This window comes from Falco biarmicus, chromosome 1 (assembly GCF_023638135.1).
Source record: "Falco biarmicus isolate bFalBia1 chromosome 1, bFalBia1.pri, whole genome shotgun sequence".
Taxonomy (NCBI): Eukaryota; Metazoa; Chordata; class Aves; order Falconiformes; family Falconidae; genus Falco; species Falco biarmicus.
This window is the reverse complement of record NC_079288.1, coordinates 10,964,490-10,985,090: the sequence shown is the minus strand read 5'-3', so window position 1 is coordinate 10,985,090 and position 20,601 is coordinate 10,964,490. Positions and strand designations below refer to the sequence as shown.

The following is a 20,601-nucleotide window of genomic DNA, read 5'->3' as shown; positions in this document are numbered from 1 at the left end:
GCCACCCAGGTGGGAGCACGTTTGCAGTGGCTGTGAGCCAGGGTAATGGGGGGGGGGGGGGGGGGGGGCAGGTTCCCACCCAGCCGAGTCAGCCCCCAGGAGGCAGGCTGGGGGGATACACATCAGCCCTGGTGCAAATAGGTGGCAGTTCCCCTTGGGCCCATTTCCAAAAGGGATTCAAACCTTCGTGTCTTTTCCACATCAAAAGTCACCTCGCTCCTCATGCTTTTAAAAACGCATCCCCCGGACAAAGCCAGGATGCAGCACTGAGGTGTTGGCACTGATGCTGCTCACTTGTTTACACCTTGAATGGATGGAGAGCACCGCGCTGAGAGGCAAAAATTAAGCAGTCAGCTTTTTGTGCCTTCTGAGATAACTGATTCAAACTAAGAAAGAGCATCTTTAATTTTCCCACAGGAGGAGGAAAAAGCACATGTGTTCCTACCTGCTCCTCAGAAGGGAAATGTTTGTCCCCTTTGCATGGTGAGTGGTGCCAAGCCCAGCAGGACCCAGGGTGGCCGTGTGTCCCAGCACTACAGCTCGTGGGGGCTTAAATGCTGCTTCAGCAAGTGAGATACCGCCCTGGGCTTAGTTGGAGCTCAGCAAAATTAGCACATGGGGGAAATACTCCCAGCTGGAAGGTGATGACCAGGAGCACCCAGATGGGGTGGTCCCGCTGCGCTACCCACGCTCTGCATTGGGTGGCTGAGAAGATGCAAGGCAGCTCCTGCTCCTTTCCTTTGGGATGTGGCTGGGATGAGGGCTTTGGGATCTGGCCTGATGTTAATAACTGGCCTCAACAGGCAGCCTTACAAGAGCCATTGTGTTTCTGCCAGCACCGGTTGCTACATCAGCACAGACATTTAACAGCCAAATGAATGGGCCAACGGAAGTGTGAGCGTCTGTGCCAACCACTGGGGCTGCAGGTACTGCCCACAGGGTGCTAATCCCCCCGGCCATAACTGCACCCCCCGGCTCTGGGTGTTTCGGCACACAGGACTGAAAGGCTCCTGCTGTTTGTGCTGGGTGGCAGAGCCAGCCGGATCCCCCCAGGGCAGCTGCTGCTGACCTGAGCCGTCCTGGCTTGGGACACTGGGAGGGGTGAGTGTGGTCCTGCCAGCTGCTGCCCGGCTGCTGTCTCTGGGGAGCTGGTGGTCACATCACGTGAGCATCCTAGGACAGAGGTGGAATGATAAGCACGCACCAGCACTATGGCACTGGGCTCAGCTCCTGGCCCCAGTGCGAGCTCTGGTGCAGTCTTACCCCTCCGGCACAGACACATGTGCCACGCAGGCAGCCCAGCGAGCTCAGAGCCTCTCTCAGCACCATGAATTATCCCACAGATCCGCTACATGGCATCACTCGGAGCCTCTCTCAGCGCCATGAATTATCCCACAGATCTGCACATGGCATCGTCAAGAACCTCCGAGGCGTGGCCGGGCAAGCAGACTGGTAGAGCACAGCCCAGCTCTAACCCGCAAAAACGCCAAAAGCAACTGAGTTATTCTGACTTTTATTTCATTGCTTCTTAGTCCACACAGTCGGTATAAAATCAGAAAAGCAAAGCAAAAAAAAAAAAAAAAAAAGAACCAAAAAGAAAAAACAACCCCAAAATGAAACAAAAACAACAACAGCAACACAGTGTCCTCAGAAGGCAGCCTGGGGTCTGCGCAGGTGCCCGTTCAATTCATGGCCAGACATGTCACTGCCACACAGAGAGAGGACAGACATCCCGCTCCGGCCGAAAACAGACCGACGGGCGCAACCCAGAGCTGTTTCTGTTCCTCTTGACCACAGCGGGGGGAAAAACGGAACGTCAGTTATAAATGCTTTATTAAAAATAATAGTAAGAGCAAGTCTAAGTACAAAAGCAGTTATAGCTCATTTATATTACACAGAATTATTTTTCATTTCTAGCTTGGTTGTTTACCTCCAGATTGTTAACTGAATTTCCAGTGAATAAGGTTAAATGGCTAGCAATATAAGGAATGGTAAATAGATAGCACCATTTCATATATCTGGTATTTGATTTCATAGATATACTGGGTTTGCTTCTTTCTCATCGGTGGTTTAGCTCCACGGCAAGGATAAAGCACATTTCACGGTTGGGAGCATCAGTGCCCCAGCAGCTCGGCTCGGCACGGCACAGCACGGCACAGCACACCCCCCGGCCCCACTGGCACAGGTGCCGGGGGCACCCCCAGAGCCCCCGCGGGCGAAGGCAGACAGCCCGTGCTGGATTGCAATCCAACCTAAGTGATTTAAAAGCCCAAACTCCCAGCGGGTGTGGTGGCAAGGCAATGGGACTTAGGCACATAAGTCATTTAGGCACTTGGGGCAATCAAAGCCTTTGTTCCAAAATCCTTCAAACCTTTAGGAAGCATCTCCCATCAGATCTGGATGTGCACTTCAGTTACCAGGATCACAGCATGTGGCAGGAGTGGGGGGGACTAACCCTCCGGCTGGCGTAAACAGGCGTAACTCTGATTTATGCCAGCCTAAAACCAGTCAGAGCTGGGGTTTTCTGATGGTTCGATACAGGCTGGGATGGGGAAGGAGAGTTCAGGTCAAAGAGGATTTTGCATGAGAGAAAAATCACTGCGCTCTTGTTACACTGTTAGGAGTAATAATTCCTTAGGCACTTGCTTTAGGCTTTAAAACATAGCATATGGTCAACAAAAGCAAACAATACTATGTACATATATGTAAAAAGTGTTATAAATAGGTTTTTTAAACCATAGATACTATATACATCTTCAATTAACAAGTAACCCTTTGAGTGTTTCCTTTTGGGGTCGGTTGGGTTTGGTTTTGGTTTTGGTGGGAGGGTTTATTCCTTTTTTTTTTTTTTTTTGTGTGTTAATTTTCTTTTCCGTTTTCTCGTCTATTTTCCCCCGCCTCCGTCTCCTCCGTGGACATCATGAGTGCCCTTGTCACACCACACCACCTCCTGCAGCATCACTCGCGCTTCCGTAGGATGACGTAGACGATGCCGCTGGCGAGGGCCAGGGGGAAGGCCAGCCACGCCAGGATATAGGCGAAGCCGTAGGAGGTGTTTTCTGAGGCTTGGTGCCAGTCCGTGTGCCTCACTGTGAAGATGGCCGCACCGGTCATCACGCAGAGCCCTGCCAGGGAAGCACACATGGGTTAGCAACGCCATGCACGGAGCAGTTCCCTGCTGGAAACCTGGAGCCGGAGTGGATAATACCCAGTACCAATATGGGAAACTTTTTATTATTGCCCCCTTGTTATCGTGTCTCTTGGACAGCTACAGATGATCGGGGCGGGGAGTGATGCTGTGGGCTCTGCGCTGGCTGCAGGTGAGTGGGGGTGTCTGCTGGACTGTGGAAGTGAAGCAGAAGCCCCTGGAGCAGGCAAAGCTGGAGCATCACCCGGGCTAACCCATCCTTCAGGCAAGCATCAGGCAGCCCCCTGCTCCAGGCTGCTGCTCCAGACCAACCCTGCTCCCTTGGGCAGCTTGTTCAAAACCCAGAGTGTAGCCTGAGCAGAGCTGCTGCAAGAGGGCACACACAAACCCGGCTTGTTTTAAAGCATGAGAGCTTCTTTATCACCTGCTCAGGCAGACAGCTGGGGTGAAGGACGCCCTGGCCTGGCAGGGTCTGTGCCGTGCGATGCCTTGTCCCCTTCCAGGGCTGAGCGAGGAGCTCAGCTGCAAGCCCCGCTCGCTGCAAGCCCCCCTGCGCCCATGGCTTGTCCCTCTTCCCAGCTCCTGGCACCCACCCTTGCCAGCCAGGGCCCAGCACAGGTCCCCGAGGGCTGTCCGGCCAGGCCCAGCTCCGGTAGGCAGCATTCAAGCTTTGTTGTAAAAACAACCCATCAACGTTGGGGACTGCCCAGAGCGAACACAAAGCCACCTCTATTTCTGCCCGAAAAGAAGCTCTTTCAGTCCATCCCAGCAGTTCTATTATACAGTCGTGGGGCTGTTGTCGGAGCTGAGTTCCAAATACCCTGCACGGACCTCGGGACCACCTACATTTAACCACCGTGATATTTGAGCTGTAATTCCACTTGACACTGCTCCTTTGTTCTGGGAAAGTGCAGAAGTGGGAATATGTTTCATTAACACGCCGCTGGTGCGGTTTCCATTCTCTGAGCACGAGAGCCAACTCCCACTGCCCCGGCCCATGCACAGGGAGCACAACAATTGTCTGCCGAGGCTGGTGGGACAGAAAGCAGGCGCGTGGCCATGCCAGTCACCTACAGACAGCAGAAAATACAGCAGCAATTGTCCGTGCGAGGAAATTGGCAAAATGGAGGCAATGGTTCTGACTGCACTTCTGCAGCATCTGCACTACTTTCGGCCTGGAGAACACGCTCGGGAAGTGAAGCACAGCTGCATTTGGCTGCTTGCACCAATGCAAGCAATAATGCATCACCACTTTAAAGCCTGGTTTTAAGAACACCCTCTAGTTTTGTTTTGACAGGCCAGGAGGGCAAATGCTACCGCAAATGTGCTCCTGCAGGTTTGCACGTGCTGCCCTAGCCCCGCAGATGAAGCAGGCTGGGTGCTGGTGCAGGCTTGAGGTCAGCTCTCCAATGCAGGTTTCTGCAAAAAGCTGTGGGATATGTGGAAAGCGCAGCCCTCGAGGCTGAGCTTACCCTCTCCACCCCTCAAGGACAGCAGCTCCAGGGTGGGAGGCATGACAGGAAAGGGATGAAAGTGATGCTGAAGATGGAGAGAGTGATGGAAAAGCTGGGTCAGACCTGGAGAGATCCAAACCAATGTCTCTCCCATGCTGGGCTTATGCAGCTATGGGAAGTTACCTGTCAATGTGATGGACCCGCCAAGGATGGAGGGGAGCTGTCAAGGGCCTTTTGATGCCTTTGTGATGGCTAAAATCCCATCAGGGCAAATTTAGCTAGACTTCAAGGCATGTTCCCAAGCAGTGTGGAGAAGGTGCGGGGGATGCATCCTGCCCTGCTGCCGCACAACAGACCCGAATGACCTTGTGCATCTCTTCTCACCCTGACCTCCACTCCCCAGCTCCCCTGAGCCACCGCCTAAGCCACAGTGCAGACCAGCCCCTGACCTGCTCCCCGGCTCTCAGGACACCACTGCCTGGCTCTGCCACGCAAGAGCACCCAGCAGTCCTGCTCCCGGCACCCGCTGGTTCAGGTCCAGCGCTGCTGTCTTTCAGGTTCCAAAACTGGAGACCCTCAGCATCGCCAGGCTGCATCACGCCGCGAGGCGGTGCAGGGTGATGGAGGGCTTCAGCAAGAGCCTTCCCATCCCCTCCCAGAAGGAGGGAGGTCCTCTCCATCTCTGCTGGAGCTGAAAGCAAAGCACTCAGGTGGGTAAGACCTTGTCCCTGGCAGACCTGCAGCAGGGCTTTGTGGTGCCAGGGCTTTGCAAGGCATGGATAAATACCTGCAATGCCTGAAGGCCACAGGAATTTCTTCCATTGGCTTTAGACAGCAGTGGCCTTCCACAGCAAGCTGCAAGGAGACCACATGAGGTTCAGCTCCTTTGACCAGAACCATCCATACCTCCTCCAGGTGGGATCTCCTGAAATTCAGGGTCACAAAGGCCACAACTGCCCTGAGCCCCCTTCTCCAGCCCTGATGGGGGAGAACAGCAAGGATGGCCACCAGTGCCCACCTCTGCATGGTCCGTTCCAATCCAGACCTCTGCCTACAGGTTCCTCAGGCCATAGGAATAAGATCACTCTTTTCCTGTCCTTCTTACTGGCTGGGGATGGATTTTGACCCATGGCTCAAACCCAACAAGGAAAAAGACAGCAGGTCTATAGCCTGACCCTGCATCCCCTTAGGACACCCAGCACAGCACGGACAAAAGGATTGCAGTCCCATTTTTTCTTCCTCCAGGAATGAGGATTCACCACCGATCACTCAGGAGAGAGAAGCCTTCTGCTCCCAGATCTATTAGACAAGCTCTCAGGCAGATAATTGCATTATTAATGCCCATTTCCCCTCCCTGTGTCCGTGCCTGTAATGTGTTTCTACACATCCATCTTTTCAGAGACAGTGAACTGATCTGAACTCATCACCTGCGTCACGGCCAGGCAGATACGCTTATAACAGATTTCATGCCACACCTGCTAATAAAGGTTAGCCCCGAACTTTTCCAGGGTTTGTGAAGATCGGTTGCTTAGAGGATGCTCAGAAACTTTGTTTAAATTCAGTGGATGAGTTTTTCCACTGATTTAGGGGCAGGACCTGGGGTGGCTTTTAGTGTAACATCTAAAGCTCTAGCAAACAACTAGTCTCCTTCCCAGACAGTCTGTCATAATTTAGCCAGAACCTTGCTGCACCATTTCATTTTTCTGGTCTTGAATGCTTGAAAATCCTCCCCACTGGTTTCATATGTGGAAACGTAAACGGAGCCCGTGGCTTTACAGCATCTATATTTGGAGAACTGCAACGTAGGACATGAACCGTGGCTCATTTCCAGTGCTGAGTTCTTTAAGAGTTAAAAATAGTAGCTGACAGTTCAAAGTCAGCTGGCTCACCCTGCACGCTCCAGCGCTCTTTGCTGAAGTGGAAAGCACCAGGCCCCCTTATGGCAAGTTTATAAATAATCATTGCATCCTCTTTTGCCAAAAGAGGTTTGCCACTACTTCCCCCAGCCCGCCAGCAGTTGCGGAAACCTCGCCCAGGCCAGCGGAGGTGGGTCCCAGAGCCAGCGTGGCCGCCCTGGACCCTCAGCATCCCACCCGGTGCCATGGGAGGAGGGGGAGGCAGAGCCCCCAGCCTGGCAGCCCCCGCGCCCTGCTTGCCCCACCACCCACGGTGGGCACAGCTCTGCCTCCAGCAGGCACCTGGCCCCTCTGAAACCTCCCCGGCCAGCACAGCGACCCCCTTACACCTTCCACGATCCAAAGGTTTGGATGCATAACGCCCTGACAGATGGATCCCATCCCGCAGCGTGCGAAACCTCACCAGACCTGAATTATTCATCCCCTCCCCCCTGCCCTGAGCCAGGCAGGAGCCAGCTCAGGGGTCCTGCTTCCTGTACCCCAGGGTGTGATCATTCCCACCGTTACCCGATCATTCCCACCGTTACCCTCTCTTCTGCTGGAAAGCCCTTTCCCCACCGCTGACAGCCCCATCGATTGGCCCCCACTTACCAGCAAGGATTTGGAAGATTCCAGTAACGTAAAACCGCCCGCCCTTGGTGAGTGTGAACAGCTGGCAAAAGAACAGGAACAGGGATAAGACGCTGAAGATGATGGAGAGGATCATCATTGCTTGGACTGACTGCAGCCATTCTGGGGAAAGACAGACAGACAGAAACGTCAGTGTGGGCACCACAGATAGCAAGCGCCCACCACAGCCCGTGGCCTCAGCATCCTCCTCATGCCACCATCCCATCCCTGGCTCCCATTAAGTTTAACAGCTGGGGGATGCAGCCACATCCAGTGCTGCACCAGCTGGTGTGGTCCTCAGCACAGGCAGAGTGCTGCCTGGGATGGAGGATGCCACGTGCACAGACCTGCATGCTGGGGTAACATGAATTGCGGGGCCACACACTTTCACAAGGAACATTTCTAATAAAATACGAGCAGAGAGACGAGCTCCAGTCTGAAGCCTGCAGAAACCGTGACGAAGCCTCTGCCCCACCTTCACGTCAGGCCCTGGGAGTTCTGCTGTATAGAAACACAAAATCCATGTGCAACAAGCCATGAGACACCGAGCTGGCCAAGCTCAGAGGTAAAATAAATACACAGTGAGTGAGAACACCCTCTGCCCTTGTGGAGTCAAACCTTTTGGAAAAAGCCTTCCCCAGCTGCCAAACACAACTGCCTCCCAGAGCAGACCAGTTAAACCAGCCCCTGAGTGAGTCACTGCCCAGCTATTTCCAGGCTTCGTGGGTGTGTAACTCCCCACGTAAAAAATAAAATAAATAAACAAGCAAAATGCTGCTCCATCCCATGAGCTGCTGCAGCTTGGTGGAAAGAGACAGTGTCTGACGGTACTAGGACGGCGCCCTGCGCACAAACACCTCTGCCTTTGCTTCTCCTTATAGAATCTGAGATCAAAATGGGTATTCACAGCCTTCCTTGAGAGGGTCTTTAAGGATGCAATATTGATTAATTCACCATGGAAGGCAGACAGGACTTGGTACAGGTAAACTGAGACACAAACCACCCAGTGAAAGGCAGAAGAACCATGCTTTGGGCTGGATCCTCGCACAGGGGACAGCGAGGCAGCACTGAAGTCTCAGTCCCAGTATCATCTTCCTGCCAGTTTTACTCCCTGCAGCTTCGCTCCCCCGGCCGCACGCTGCGAGAGCCAGCTTTCTGCAGCAAGTACCTGAAACGCAGCAAAACTTCCACATCAAGCTATGCTTCAGCTCAGCGACCTTCGTGTGGGACTGCCCTGAGCAGCGTCTGCTCTCAGAGGAGCAAGCACGCTTCTCCCCCAGATCCTCGCAAAGCTGCACTCGTGGAGGGGAGAGAGGAATTTGAGCTGGAGAGCGAGGTACAGCCTTCAGCTGGGACAGCAGTGATGATCCATGCCTGAACCCTTCCAGCAAATCCGTGCCTGCAGGGAACATCCTGTGCAATTGAGTAACGTCTGGCGCGTTTGGCTTTGTACCATCAATCCTGCCCCTCGCCTTTGCCTCCCCGTGTTCACGCAATGGAGCAATTCAAGTCCTGCTCACCGAAGCAGACTGAACCCACCCAGAGCGGCCCCTGCTCATTGCAGCCTGCTTTTTCCTTCCCCTCCTTTCCACCATTCCCACACCAAACTGCTCTGCAGCGTTACCCGGCCCTGCTGAAGAGCTGCTGCGCTTCACCCGAGTCAGCGCCGCTGGGTTTACATCCACATGCACCAGTTGCTGCTGTTCCTTAGGAAGGAGCAGCTACCACTGCTGTCACTCCCAGGAAATCCCAGCGTAGCTTACACACCGATGCGCAGACGAAATGTCCCACAGATTTCATCACTCTCAGCTGGCCAGGCAGGGAAACCCACTGCCTCACCCACAGCTGCCCCCTCCGCTCTGCCCATGCTCGGCCAGGGAGCAGCGGAGGGAAGGAGGCAGCTCAAACGCTGCTAAAATCAAGTCATAAATCATTCCTTAGATGGGATCAGAAAGTATGGTTAGAGGATGCCCAGCTGCTGAATTGCCTTCTCCATCCACGTTCCAGCACAGAAAGGGCTCCCGTCCCAGGTGTGAGAAGCTGAACCTTCATCTCACCATCTCCCGAGCCCCACAGCCCTGCCCCACTCCGTGTCCTGGCTCAGCCCACGCCTGCCCAGCCCCAAGCCCTGCAGTCAGGTCCAGGACCCAGGAAGCCAAGTCTTTTGTGATCTCAAAGGCCACGGGATCTGGCCCAGAGAGGAGCCCTTTCTGCTCCGAGGTGGATGCTCCAACTGCCAGTTATTTTAAGGAGAAGGCTCTCTAGATGGAAAGCTGAGCTGAGCTGCCCTTTTAATTGCATCCGCCTTCCCGTGCCTCTTTTTTGGTTCTGAATGCAAATGATTGATACAGGCTTTGCACAATCCCGTTGTAATAAAGAGCTGTGACAGAGGAATACAAAGGCAGGCACTGAGGGAGAGGGGAAAGCCCACCGTGACCGCAGGGCTCTCAGCGGCCAGAGAGCAGCAATCGCACAAGCTGGCGAGCAGGAAAATTGGAGATAATCCCACAGACCAGAGCTCTGGATCTGCTCACATCCAGCCCTTTGCTGACTTTTATTGGCCTCCTTTGTAAAAACAAGGGGCAGGATCCCCAGCTCATGACTCGGAGACCCACCAGTGCAAGCCGTTATACTCCCATTAAGTCCAAGCCCAGCTGCCCCCAGACTTCAGCTGTATTAGCACAGCTCATTGCCTTTAATTCCTTTGAAAACACCACTAGAATGGCGGATAAGATTGCTGCTTCCTCAGCCCCATATGCTCTCAACTCTGCTGCTATTAGTGCTCTCTCCTACCTATAGGCTTTTAAAAATAAAGCAAGTTTGCCACAGGGAGGTCTGCGCCCTGTCAGTTGTACCACGGGGCTGTCAGCACTGTTTACTCCCAGGCTGTTATTTGTGGTTTCCCCTGGGCAGTGAGTCGATTATTCCATTTTTCTCCTGCATCTCTTCAGCTCTGTGTTTATCTCTTTGTTCTTCAGGAGGAGGAAGAAAAGGAAACAGAGTGGAAAGGACAGATAACACCCTGCACGCCGCTTCCGGAGAGGACCCGTTGGGAGCAGTTTTCGAGCCCTTTCAGGCAGTCAGAAACAAAGTCAGAAGTTTTTACAAAACAATTTTACAAAACAAATTTGAAAATTTCCCTAAGCCCTGCAAACTCTGATGTGCTCATGCCGCCGCTTGTAACAGCGGGGAAAAAGATTTCACCCCGGGGATGCTGAAGACCACGTTCCACTGCCCTGAAGTCTAACGTGAAAGATGGAAACTCAGAGCAGAAATGGAAACCCAGAGCAGAAATTGCAGCTGACCCCACTAGAGCAGCAGATGCTAACCCAACCCCTTCCAGCAAAGCCCCAGCCCCCCTTGCAAGGAGGTTTTATACCCAGATGAGGGGTGCAGCTGAGCAGGATTGATGGGGCAGGCAGAAACATGCCCTTGGGCAGGAGCAGAGGGCTTTAAAAGACAGGCACTGGCTCCCCAGGGTTTAATTCACTGCTCTGTTTTAGACACCCTGTCCTCTTTTGAGCTAGCCAAGAAGAAAGAATGAAGTACAAACTGCAAAGAAACTTATATGAGCAATCAGCTTATGTACTCGCTGTAAGACATCACTAGATTAGTGCTGGGCACTAAAACCACCTGTGTGCCATGAGCTGATGGTAACATTCGGAGGAAAGCTTTCCCTTTGCAAACTGCATATGCACTGCATCCATCAAAAGCAGCCACTTCTCAGGAAGAAAGCACCCACTAAGGAGGTAACTGCAGCACATAACATATACAAAACTAGAGGGAGGGGAAATTCACGCCCACATCTGCATGGTAAAACCTGCTCCTGCAGTGCTGCTGACCATGTATCAGCAGGGTCAGGAGCACATGCACCTACTGGCACAAGGTACCAGCCCAGCTCTGTCCACAAAAGCCGTAGTATCTGAGAAGGGTTTTTTCAAAGCAGACTCTCGGGCTTCAAGGTCTGACCAAGAAACTGAACCCAACCTGCATCCTCACCTGTGAAGCAGATAGGTCACATCGCAAGCGCTGGGGCTTGCAAGGGTGTTAAACCTTGATACTCAAACACACCTTAAGAGGGTTGAAAAAGGGTGAACTAAAGATGCAGAAATATTAGCTCAATGGCATCGTTCTTCTGGGCCTGACCTTCAGACCGCTGCCCCTTGGCAACTCGCTGTAGCAACTCAGAAAGTCAAAAAAGCTCAGCTACCCGCAGCACTACTCCTGAGTGGCACAGACCCCCCTGCTGCCTCCCACAGCCCCGTCACCCAAAGTGAACATCTCCTGTTGGGGACAACAGCATCACAGTTCATCAGCTGCATCCAGCAGAGCTGCTAACATCTCCTAGCGAAAATCCAGCTCCGTGACACTGCAATTTTCTTCTGCTTTGGTCCCAGACCCCCCACCAGCACGAAATCAAACCTTCCCCAGCTGCATTTGTGGCTGCTGAATGTTCAAGCCAGGAAAAGCAGGTTTTGCACCCAGCAGTTGCTCCTTTCCCATCCTCCTATGGTCCATCCTCTGGAGGAGACCACAGAGTGCTGGTTGAGGTATTCCTGGAAAAACCACCAGAAAAGGGCGATTTTAAAGGGCTCCCAAAGTGTTTGTAAGGGCCAGGGGAGGAGCAGGTGAGAAACACTGGGGCTGCGGGGAGGCAGTGAATGAACTCAGTACTGCCCGAGACTTCTTGGTCCTCTTCTGTAGCTCCTTCAGAAGGAGATGAAACCCCCAAAGCCCTCTGTTCTCCTCTCGTCCTCTTTTCCTCTCAGCTGTCCTCCCTTTTGCCTTCTCCTTGAAGCTGCACCCAAGAAGTCCCCGAGGCCAGGAGATCTGTAGCTCTCCAGAGCTGCCATGTTCAGTCATCCAGTCAGACTGTTGAAGCTCACAACCCACAGAGGCAACCTCTGATGCTGTGGAGGCAGCAGAAAGCTGCTGGCACCATGAAAAACACCTTCCAACAGCTCCACAATGCCCAAGCCAGCTCCTCTCCAAGACCCTCGGTGTGGTGGCTCCGACTTCCTTTTGGTTTGTGTGTGAGAGTGAGCTGAGGTGGTCGACACGTCACTTCAGGCTCAGGTCCTCCAAAGGACTTAGGTACCAGCTCCCACTGATTCCGAGTCCAGGCACCAGGAGCAGGGATGGGGAGCGATGCTGCCCTGACCCACAGGCACGTTGCAGGTATACACCTGGTCTGTGGCCACAGGAGCATCCAAGAGTCTCATCAAGGCCAAAAAAACGTTGATTTAAGGGTTCTCCAGCATGGTGCTCTGCAGTGGACCCACCGACCCATTCTTCTGGTTTTGCAGTCATTGTTAGTCCACACGTCAACTTCTTCCTCCCTTTCTCTCCTCTTCTATGGGCCAAAGCCCCACACACAGCAGGGAAGGTTGACTGACCCCCTTCCACAGAAAAATGGGAGCCAAAGAGCCCTGAAGCAGCTGAGAAGGAAAAGCACGAGTTCCCTCCCTCTCCTTATCAGATGCTCTTTGTAAGAAGAACAAGAAACAGTAAAAAAATGGCTTTAACCAGAGGAAATCCCTTTAATATCATAGGCTACGTGGTTATGGGAGAAACTGATCTGAAATACAAAATGTTCTCCGGGAATACCCCACAATTTATTTGAGACAACTAAGGGGCAAGCTGTAGTCACCCACAGCTGGCAGAGAGGGGTTCAGCCCTGCCCCAGTCAGGGCAATGAGGTCAAGCGATGGCGAAGCGGGTGTCCTGGACCCACAGACTGCCGAGGGTAAAAGCTGGCTCTGCTGCAGACTGCAAAGACCCTGAAGGATTAGATACGTCCCCAAATCAAGATACCTGTACATGCAGTCCCTGAGCTGAACGGGGCCAGCTGATGGCTAGAACCTCAAGCGTAAAGGCTACTACACAAACAAGCTACTCGGTATTTACTGCAGGGCTCGTCATAACAGATCCAGCATCTTAGACCTGGGGAATTTCTCGCTAGTTTGCAGCTGCCCAGCAGAAGTAAAGCAAAAGGCTGCGACGGTGCTGTGCCCGCAGGCTCAGCGAGACGCGCAGCCTAAGTGTGGCAGGTTACTTCAGCATTCAACAAAAAGCTGAAACCACTTTTTAAAATCCTTGCACTTCTAACTTGCAGGGGTGACTAGACTATTGCTTCCACCTCACCCTCGTGCACTGGGAAGTGTCCCCTCGCCAGTGACAAACCCTCCAAGTCTCAATCCACTTGGTGCAGTCTCAGTCCTTCCAGTGGGCTGGAGGGGAATCTGCTCCCATCTCTTTTTGTTGAGGTATTTTATACTCACTAGCAATACTGGAATTAGGCATTGAGAAGTAATTTTCCTCAGCGCAAGGCTTCACTGAAGCCTAGCAGCGTCGTTTTCAGTCACAAAAAGGATACAGCAGGTTAAATGGCACCTCCATCTCTCAATACCTTTTCTATGCCATGTGAATCCAGCCTTGCTGGAATAAAGGGTCTGAAAGAAGGGCAGCAAAGCCACTCGGGAGGGGGGGCTGACAGACCAAAAGCGATGGGGGTTCAGATGTTTCAGTTATGCATTTTAAAGTGGAGAAACAGCAGCGCAGCTCCTCCTGGGAACAGCTGATGGGTCAGGGCACCGATGCCCCTAACTCATGCCAGGAATGAAGATCTGTCCTGCCTTCTCCAGCCCAAAGAAAATGCATTTCAAGCACCAGCAGTGCTGCTTAGGGCACCACCTGCCAGAGCAAAGAGGGACGGTCAGTGTGCAGAAGAGCGGGGCAATGCCCCGGTGTGAGGCAGTGCCTGCCCCATCGATGGGAGGTCCATCCCTGCCCACCCAGGCTGTCCAGGGCAGATCTCCATGCTGGACAACCCACCTGGGCTTTGCTTGTGGCCATCACATCAGCAAATTAGCAGGTGCATCACACGGCCCATAGCACTTAGTAATCATGTGGACTGGCAGCCTGCACATTTCCCAAGGTTTAGGGTTTTCTTTTCCCTTTAAAAAAGCCAAAAAACCACCAGCCTGTCTGCGAACAAGCCAGTCATGTGAAAGCCACAGAGCAGTGACAGGAGAAACTGTGGGAAAACAATAGGAAAAGTGTCTCCTGATGTTACAGGAGGATGCGGGGATCTCCAGGGAGGTTCCCGTTCCTTCCCCACATTCCCCACTCCCACTGAAATCAGAAGAAGAATAGTAGAAAGTAGCAGAAAAAAAAATCTTCTTGCCTGCATGAAAATTCAGTTGTGGAAGGAAGAGGACATTTTTGGAGGAAAAAATACCACCATCTGCAAATTTGGGGTGGAATCTACTTAAGAGCAGTTGGGCGGTGCAGGTCCGGCCGTGTGCCCCATGTTTGCAGCGGGATCGCACAGCTGGGGGCTGGCGCGCAGCCGTGCCGACGCACAGTTCTGGGATTCAGAGCTGAATTCTTGAGATAAGTCTTTTCCAGGAATGTCTGACAGTGCAAACGAAGCAAAGATTGCAACATTTTTTCCATAGTTCTCGGCCTCTTGAAAAAAAAAAAAGGCATTATCTAACAAGCAAATGCAAAACTCAAAGCAACAAGCAGGCAGTTGTAAAAGGTGAAGAAGTGGGCATCTGCCCCCAGCCTGGTGTTTCCTCCTCCCTCCCTGCACACATTTCCACCAGGGCTGCTCAGCCCTCACACATGCACGGGGTTCAAACCCTGCCAAGAGGAATGTGGGAGGTGGGCGCTCAGCCCCCTCCAAGGCCAGCTCCAGCCTGTACCCCAGGTCTGCTAATGTCCCAGGAAGCCCCGGTCTGGCAGTCCTGCAGCCAACTCTTGGGCTGTTCTGCTGCTTATTCCATCCCGTGGGATAATCTGTGAAGTCCGGAGCACAGTCCCCAACCTGCCCCTGTGTTCAACACAAGTGCATCTTGCTGGCACCTGGTTTTAGCAAGTTGAGTTTCTCGTTGGGTATCTGCATAATGGTCATGGAAACAAAAGGGTCCCTGTGCAGCTGCCCCCTCCTCACCGTGCTGAGACCGAGAGGGGCACCGCAGCACAACACCCCCCAAAGCCCCCATCCGTGCTGAACGCACAAGACCCCACCCTCCCTAATTCCACATATTCCGAGTACTGAGCACCACCCCTTCCCAAAAAGAGAGGAAGAAGTGACTGCACTACAGCGGCCACTGCAATGGCCAGAAGAAACACCGTCTCTACGTCAGGACTAAGTTCTGCCAAAATTCCCAAGCGAGGATTTCTTGCTCTTAGCCCAGAGCAGACCTTGGCACTCTGCAGTTAACCATTAAGTACCCTCCTTGGCACAAGACAGAGAAACAAGTTCTTACAGCTTTCTACAACTGAGTGTAGCACGCACAGCCGTTGGAAGAGATTTAAATGGGAATGGTTTGCAGTATCTGGTATGGGATCTTTCTTATCTTTTAAAGTAAGCATATTCCTAGCAAAGAGCATATGAGGAGCATAACAAGGTTGAGGGAGGGACAAGCACAAGCCTCAGAGGTGTCTCGGCCACAGTATCCTTGCCCTGTGTTCCCACTATCGCTTCACATAGTGACCGACCACAATTCCCCCAGCAGCGTGGGGTGGTGGGAGCAAGGGGCCCAGAGATGGGCAGCGGGGAGGGAGAGAGCAGGGATCTACTGGAAAGGAAGCCACATGGCAGTTTTGTTCTGGTTTTACAGACAGATTTTAAAAGCCTTGTGCAGGCCTAGGAAATATCTTTTAATTTTGTGTTCCTACAGCACCGGTGAGCTCTGGATCCTGCATCCAGAGTCCCACCAGATGAAGACTGGTCCTGAGTAGCACTGCTCCCACACTCCTGTCATGGGTGGATGAGGCACAAGCCCTTGCCCAAGCAAAATCCCCTTCTGATGCCGGAGCAGAGCCTTCATATGAACAAGAGCTGTCAGAAAGCTCTTTCAGGCTCGAGCACCATTGCACCTCACTCACAGCAGCCCGCTGGGGCACCTTATCAACCAAACTCAGCTGCTCAACTGCATTCTTAGCAGGGTCATCTTGACTATAGTCCCATTAATGATAAAAAAAATGAGGGAAGCCCTTCTTTGAGCAGTTTCTGGGAGCAGGGCAATATAGATGCACAACACCCAGCGGGACAGTCAGATGTGGAGGAAACGATCCCAACTGCTTTTTGGACAAGCCCCTCTCAACACCGATAACTCCTCGACACGCAGCATCCTGCAAACACCCAGAATAAGCAGTGCAGGTTTGAAAAGCAAAAGATTTGGGGAGGCTTTACAGCCCTGGGCTCTGGGACTCCTGGGGGCCATCGCTGCCTTTTATTTCAAAACGCAAAGTCAGCAGTTTTGGAGCACGGATGAATGGCCGTGAAGCAGCCTGCCTACGCTGCAGATAGCCAGCACCAGCCAACTGCTGATGAAGGACATGGCTCCAGAAGGCTCCTCGGCTGGGATAGGATCCAGCCGCTTCCTGGCCAGCCTGGACACCACCAGGCGTCAGCAGAGACCAGCACGGCAGCTTCGTTCCCACCCAGAGCAGAGCCTGGGCCCGTGCACGGGAACAGCCGCTGCTTTCAGCCCAGGGGAGGTAAGAGGGAGGGTGAGCATCAGCATCCACCCCCCTGCGTGGGGGAACCACGACTGTTTTGCTCCCAGCAGGCTGGGGATTAGGGTGACCCGCATCTCCAAAAACCTCCGATAGTCCCCCATCGCCGCAACCCTTTGAAAGCATCTCAGTGTTCCCTCCTTGTCGACCTAGTGCTCCCAGTGCGACCATTCCCTCCTTGCCGACACCACGCGGCATTGGTTTGCTCCTGTGCCAGGACCATGTTTCCAGCACAGTATGACTGTGCGTGCAGTGACATCGCCATGATTCACAGGTGGTTTCACTGGGGGAATCTGTTTCCATGGGAAAGCAAAAGCCAAGCTAACTGAAAACGAATGCTGGACACACTGGCATTAGCCCTGTCTTCTGGGGAAACTGAGGCACAGGCTTGCCTGACACCCCGAGCACAGATTTCTCATTCCTGGTACCTCTGTATGCCCTGGAAACTCTGTCACAGCATCTTAGCAACTACTCCTCCCCTGCTGACCTCAGCAAGCACTTCGCTGGGCGATGTCACCCAGCGTGACATCAGCCTTCACCCAGCTTGGTCCAGAGGCGGCTGCTCAGCCACCCCAGCTGTGCAGGTGCCACGGGCACCATTTCAGCAGCAGGATGAAGAGCCTGAGCACTCAGCACATCCCACACACAGTGCTCAACAGCCAGCTGTAGGGTGAGGCGTGTGCCTGAAACCTCAGCCTGTCATAGCAGCAAAAAGCAGTGCAGCTTTCCAGGCAGGGACACGCTGTCAGTGGGGTACCACGCGCATCTTTGCGACACCCTCACAACCGGAGCAAAAGGGAGGTGTGCCAGAATCAGTCCCTCCACGCCCAGCAGGGCGATGGGTGCTCAGCAAGCCCTGCTCCAAGGACTGCCTCGTGTTTGTACATCCGAGTGAAATCAAAACAGGCTGATAACAGGACACCACCCAACAGGGCTTGAGCCAGTCACCTCCAGTGCGGCTGAGCATGCCAAACACACTACCACAGTGCTACCAGGAGCTGCCCCGCAGCTCGAGGGCAGAAGGGCAGAGCAACGGGCACTGGGTCTGGTACCCACGCTAAGCCCCATCACAACATCAGGGACTGGTAAGGTGTTAGGGAGCCATCTCTCCACTACATCCCCCCATCAAGACATCAACAACGTGGTGGAGCCCTGCCCCTCCATCTGGGGACAGGGCAGAGGAGGCAAGGGGAAGGGCTGGGAGGGAACAGCTTTGGGGGTGCAGGAAAAAGCAAGAGGGAATCACAAATAACCTGCACAGGCAAATCCCCCCTGATTTCCCATGTCCAGGGAAGTCACTAGAAGTGATGGGCAGCACCAGCCCTGACTGCTGGGCAGCACTCACCGTTCGTGGACGACGTCAGGCAGTGGAAGACGCTACCAGAAGTGCAGTTCTGCCAGAGGTCTGCCGTGTGCCCGCCATTCACCAGCCATTGCTGCAAAAGAGACGCAGCCCCGTGAGCAGGACCCTGGCAGGAGGCAGCAGGCAGCCGAACGCCCCCCCACAAGGCTTCGGCACCGGCCAGCCCCAGTGCGTACTGGTACGCGCGTGCCTGGCCAGGCGCTCCCAGGCACATGCTTTTCTTTGGGGCGTTTGGGGTTTGGAAAGTAAATACTGATATTTTCTTTTAGCTGCTTTCGCCTCAACGGCAGAAAAACAGAACCTCTTTATTCTCTTTAACATGGATCAAGTCCCACGGGGGACGTGCATTTCCCTCCCCTCTGCTGTCCTCGCCTGGTGGCCAAGCCGGGCTATTTGAATGTTTCCACGTGATTTCTAACGACTCAGAAGATTTTTGTAACGTCTTCTACTACCATTACCACTCCCCCCCTCAAAAAAAAAAGAAAAAAAAATAATATGGGAAAGAAGAACCTGGTGAAGCAAGCCTGGAATTCACTAGCTCCACAAAACTGCTGCCTTAAAACCAAGTCAAACCTCTTCCTAAGAAGATTACACATTAATTGGGCTTAAGACTGAGCGCAGTGCTGGGAACCCTCACTGCAACATCCAGCCCTTCCCACTGCTTGCAAAACTTGAGCCTTGAAAATCGCCAGCAGGAGCCCATCTGGGTTAGGAGACAGAGGCTGTGCCTAACTCACAGCCCTAAAGGAGCAGAGCTGGAGAGCAAAACGCTGGTGCTGAGCAACCAGTGCCCAAACCAGCCCCCTTCCCAGGGGTTTTACCCACACTGGCTGTACTGGTCCTGCGGGCTGAAGCCCATGAGCAGGCGGACCTCCTTTGCGAAAGGGGAGCGCAGCGTCACCCCCAAGGAGGGTATTTTGGGTGCTCTGAGGCTGCTCCCTGATGCGAACCAGCGTGGGGACGATGAGGAGATGGGCTTCATCAGCACCGATGCCCTGAGCACCCGCTGCCGCACGCAGCCCAGCACCCCACCAGTTCCACCTGCCAGCACAAAGCCAGAAGGAGCTCTCTGTGTGAGATGCTCCAAAATTCCACTGCTAGTAAGACCAGCAATCGGCAAGTTTCCCGCTAAAAGCCAGGCTGTAAAATAAACCACAAAGAAAAATAACACCATCTGCTCTTGCCATGCCGTGCCCCCCCCCACAGCCACCCCTGCCCTGCCGGTGCCGGAGGAGCCCGCACTTACGCTGACGATGGTGGAGACGAAGAGCAGCACCAGCACGGTGACATGGAGCACGATGATCCCCAGCAGCAAAAGCAGCATCTCGGCGGCGGGCAGCGCTGGAGGGGACAGGGATGCCGCTGGGCGCGGGGCCGGTCCGGGGCGGCAGGAGGCGCACGGCAGCGCCTGGACCCGCCCGCGCCGGGGGATGCTCGGGCAGCGCCCGGCTCCCGGCTTCCCCCCCCCCGGCCCCTGCCCGGCCCCCCCCCCCCCGGAGACCCCCGGGGGCCCCTCCGAGCCCTTCCCCCGAGCCTGCTCCCCCAAGCCCTCTTACCGAGGGGGCTACCTCCCGCCCCGCTCCCCTGGGGTCTTACCCGAGGGCGGCCCCCCAGCTCCTCTCCTCCGAGGGGGGGCTCCGATCCCTCTCCCCGAGGGCACCTCCGGGGCGGGGGAGGGGTCCATCGCGGCGCATGTCACCCGAGGGGCTACCCCGGCCCCTCTCAGCTGGGAGGGGGGTCCCCTGCCCACCTACCCAAAGGACCACTGGGGGTGACTCTGCCTGCTCGTCTCCCCAGGGCAGGCTTTCCCCGGCCCATCTGCCCTGGAGACCCCCGGGGGACGGTGGGGTCGGGGCGTTTACCTCGGCCTCTCTTCTCCGGCGGGTGCCCTCGGCCCATCTCCCCTCGGCACCCCCCGCTGAGGCTCTTTTGGACCCTCTCCCCGGAGAAGGGGGGGGGTCTCCCCAGCCTATTCCCCCCTCGGCACTCTCGGAGAAGAGGGGAGGGGGGCTGCCCTGACCCCACTCCCTAGAGGACCCCCGGAGCTGGGGGCCTCCCTCAGTCCCTCTCCCCTGCGGACCCCCGGAGGGTCTCTCCGGCCCTTCGGGGTGCCTGTTGCCCTCCCCGGGGAGCGCCCCGCGGTGCCCCCGCAGCCTGGCTGGCGGAGCGGGCCGCCCGGGCCGTACTCACGTCGCGGCGGAGCCGAGCGGAGCGGAGCTGGAGCGGAACGGGCGGCGGGAGCGGGCGGCGGCGCTGACAAGTTTCCCCTTTAACCGGGGCCACCGCCCCGCTTGCGTCTGCGGGACAGGGAGGGCTCTGCGGCGGCGCCCGGCCGCTCCTCCTATAAATGTGGCAGCGCCCCAGCCCCGGCCCGCCTCCCCCGAGCGAGAGTCACTCACCGTCCCATCCCCATCCCCATCCCCATCCCCATCCCCATCCCCATCCCCATCCCCATCCCCATCCCCATCCCCATCCCCATCCCCATCCCCATCCCCACACACCGCCGTTCCCGCCTTCGCCCTCCAGCCGCGCAGCGGGGACATGTGGGGCGACACCCACCCCATGGCCTGCCTGCCCCCC

The 20,601-nt window shown here is 54.8% G+C and overlaps 1 protein-coding gene across 1 annotated transcript; it reads right to left on the bottom strand.

Moving 5' to 3' along the window:
• Positions 1-1,816: 1,816 nt before the first annotated feature.
• On the bottom strand, positions 1,817-20,362 carry PMP22 (peripheral myelin protein 22). Its single transcript, XM_056356946.1, has 5 exons — positions 20,212-20,362; positions 19,268-19,362; positions 18,004-18,094; positions 7,110-7,250; positions 1,817-3,125 (listed from the first exon to the last, which is right to left on the bottom strand). The coding sequence occupies exons 2-5, from the start codon at positions 19,343-19,345 to the stop codon at positions 2,959-2,961; spliced, it is 477 nt and encodes a 158-aa protein (XP_056212921.1). The 5' UTR covers positions 19,346-19,362; positions 20,212-20,362; the 3' UTR covers positions 1,817-2,958.
• Positions 20,363-20,601: the final 239 nt, after the last annotated feature.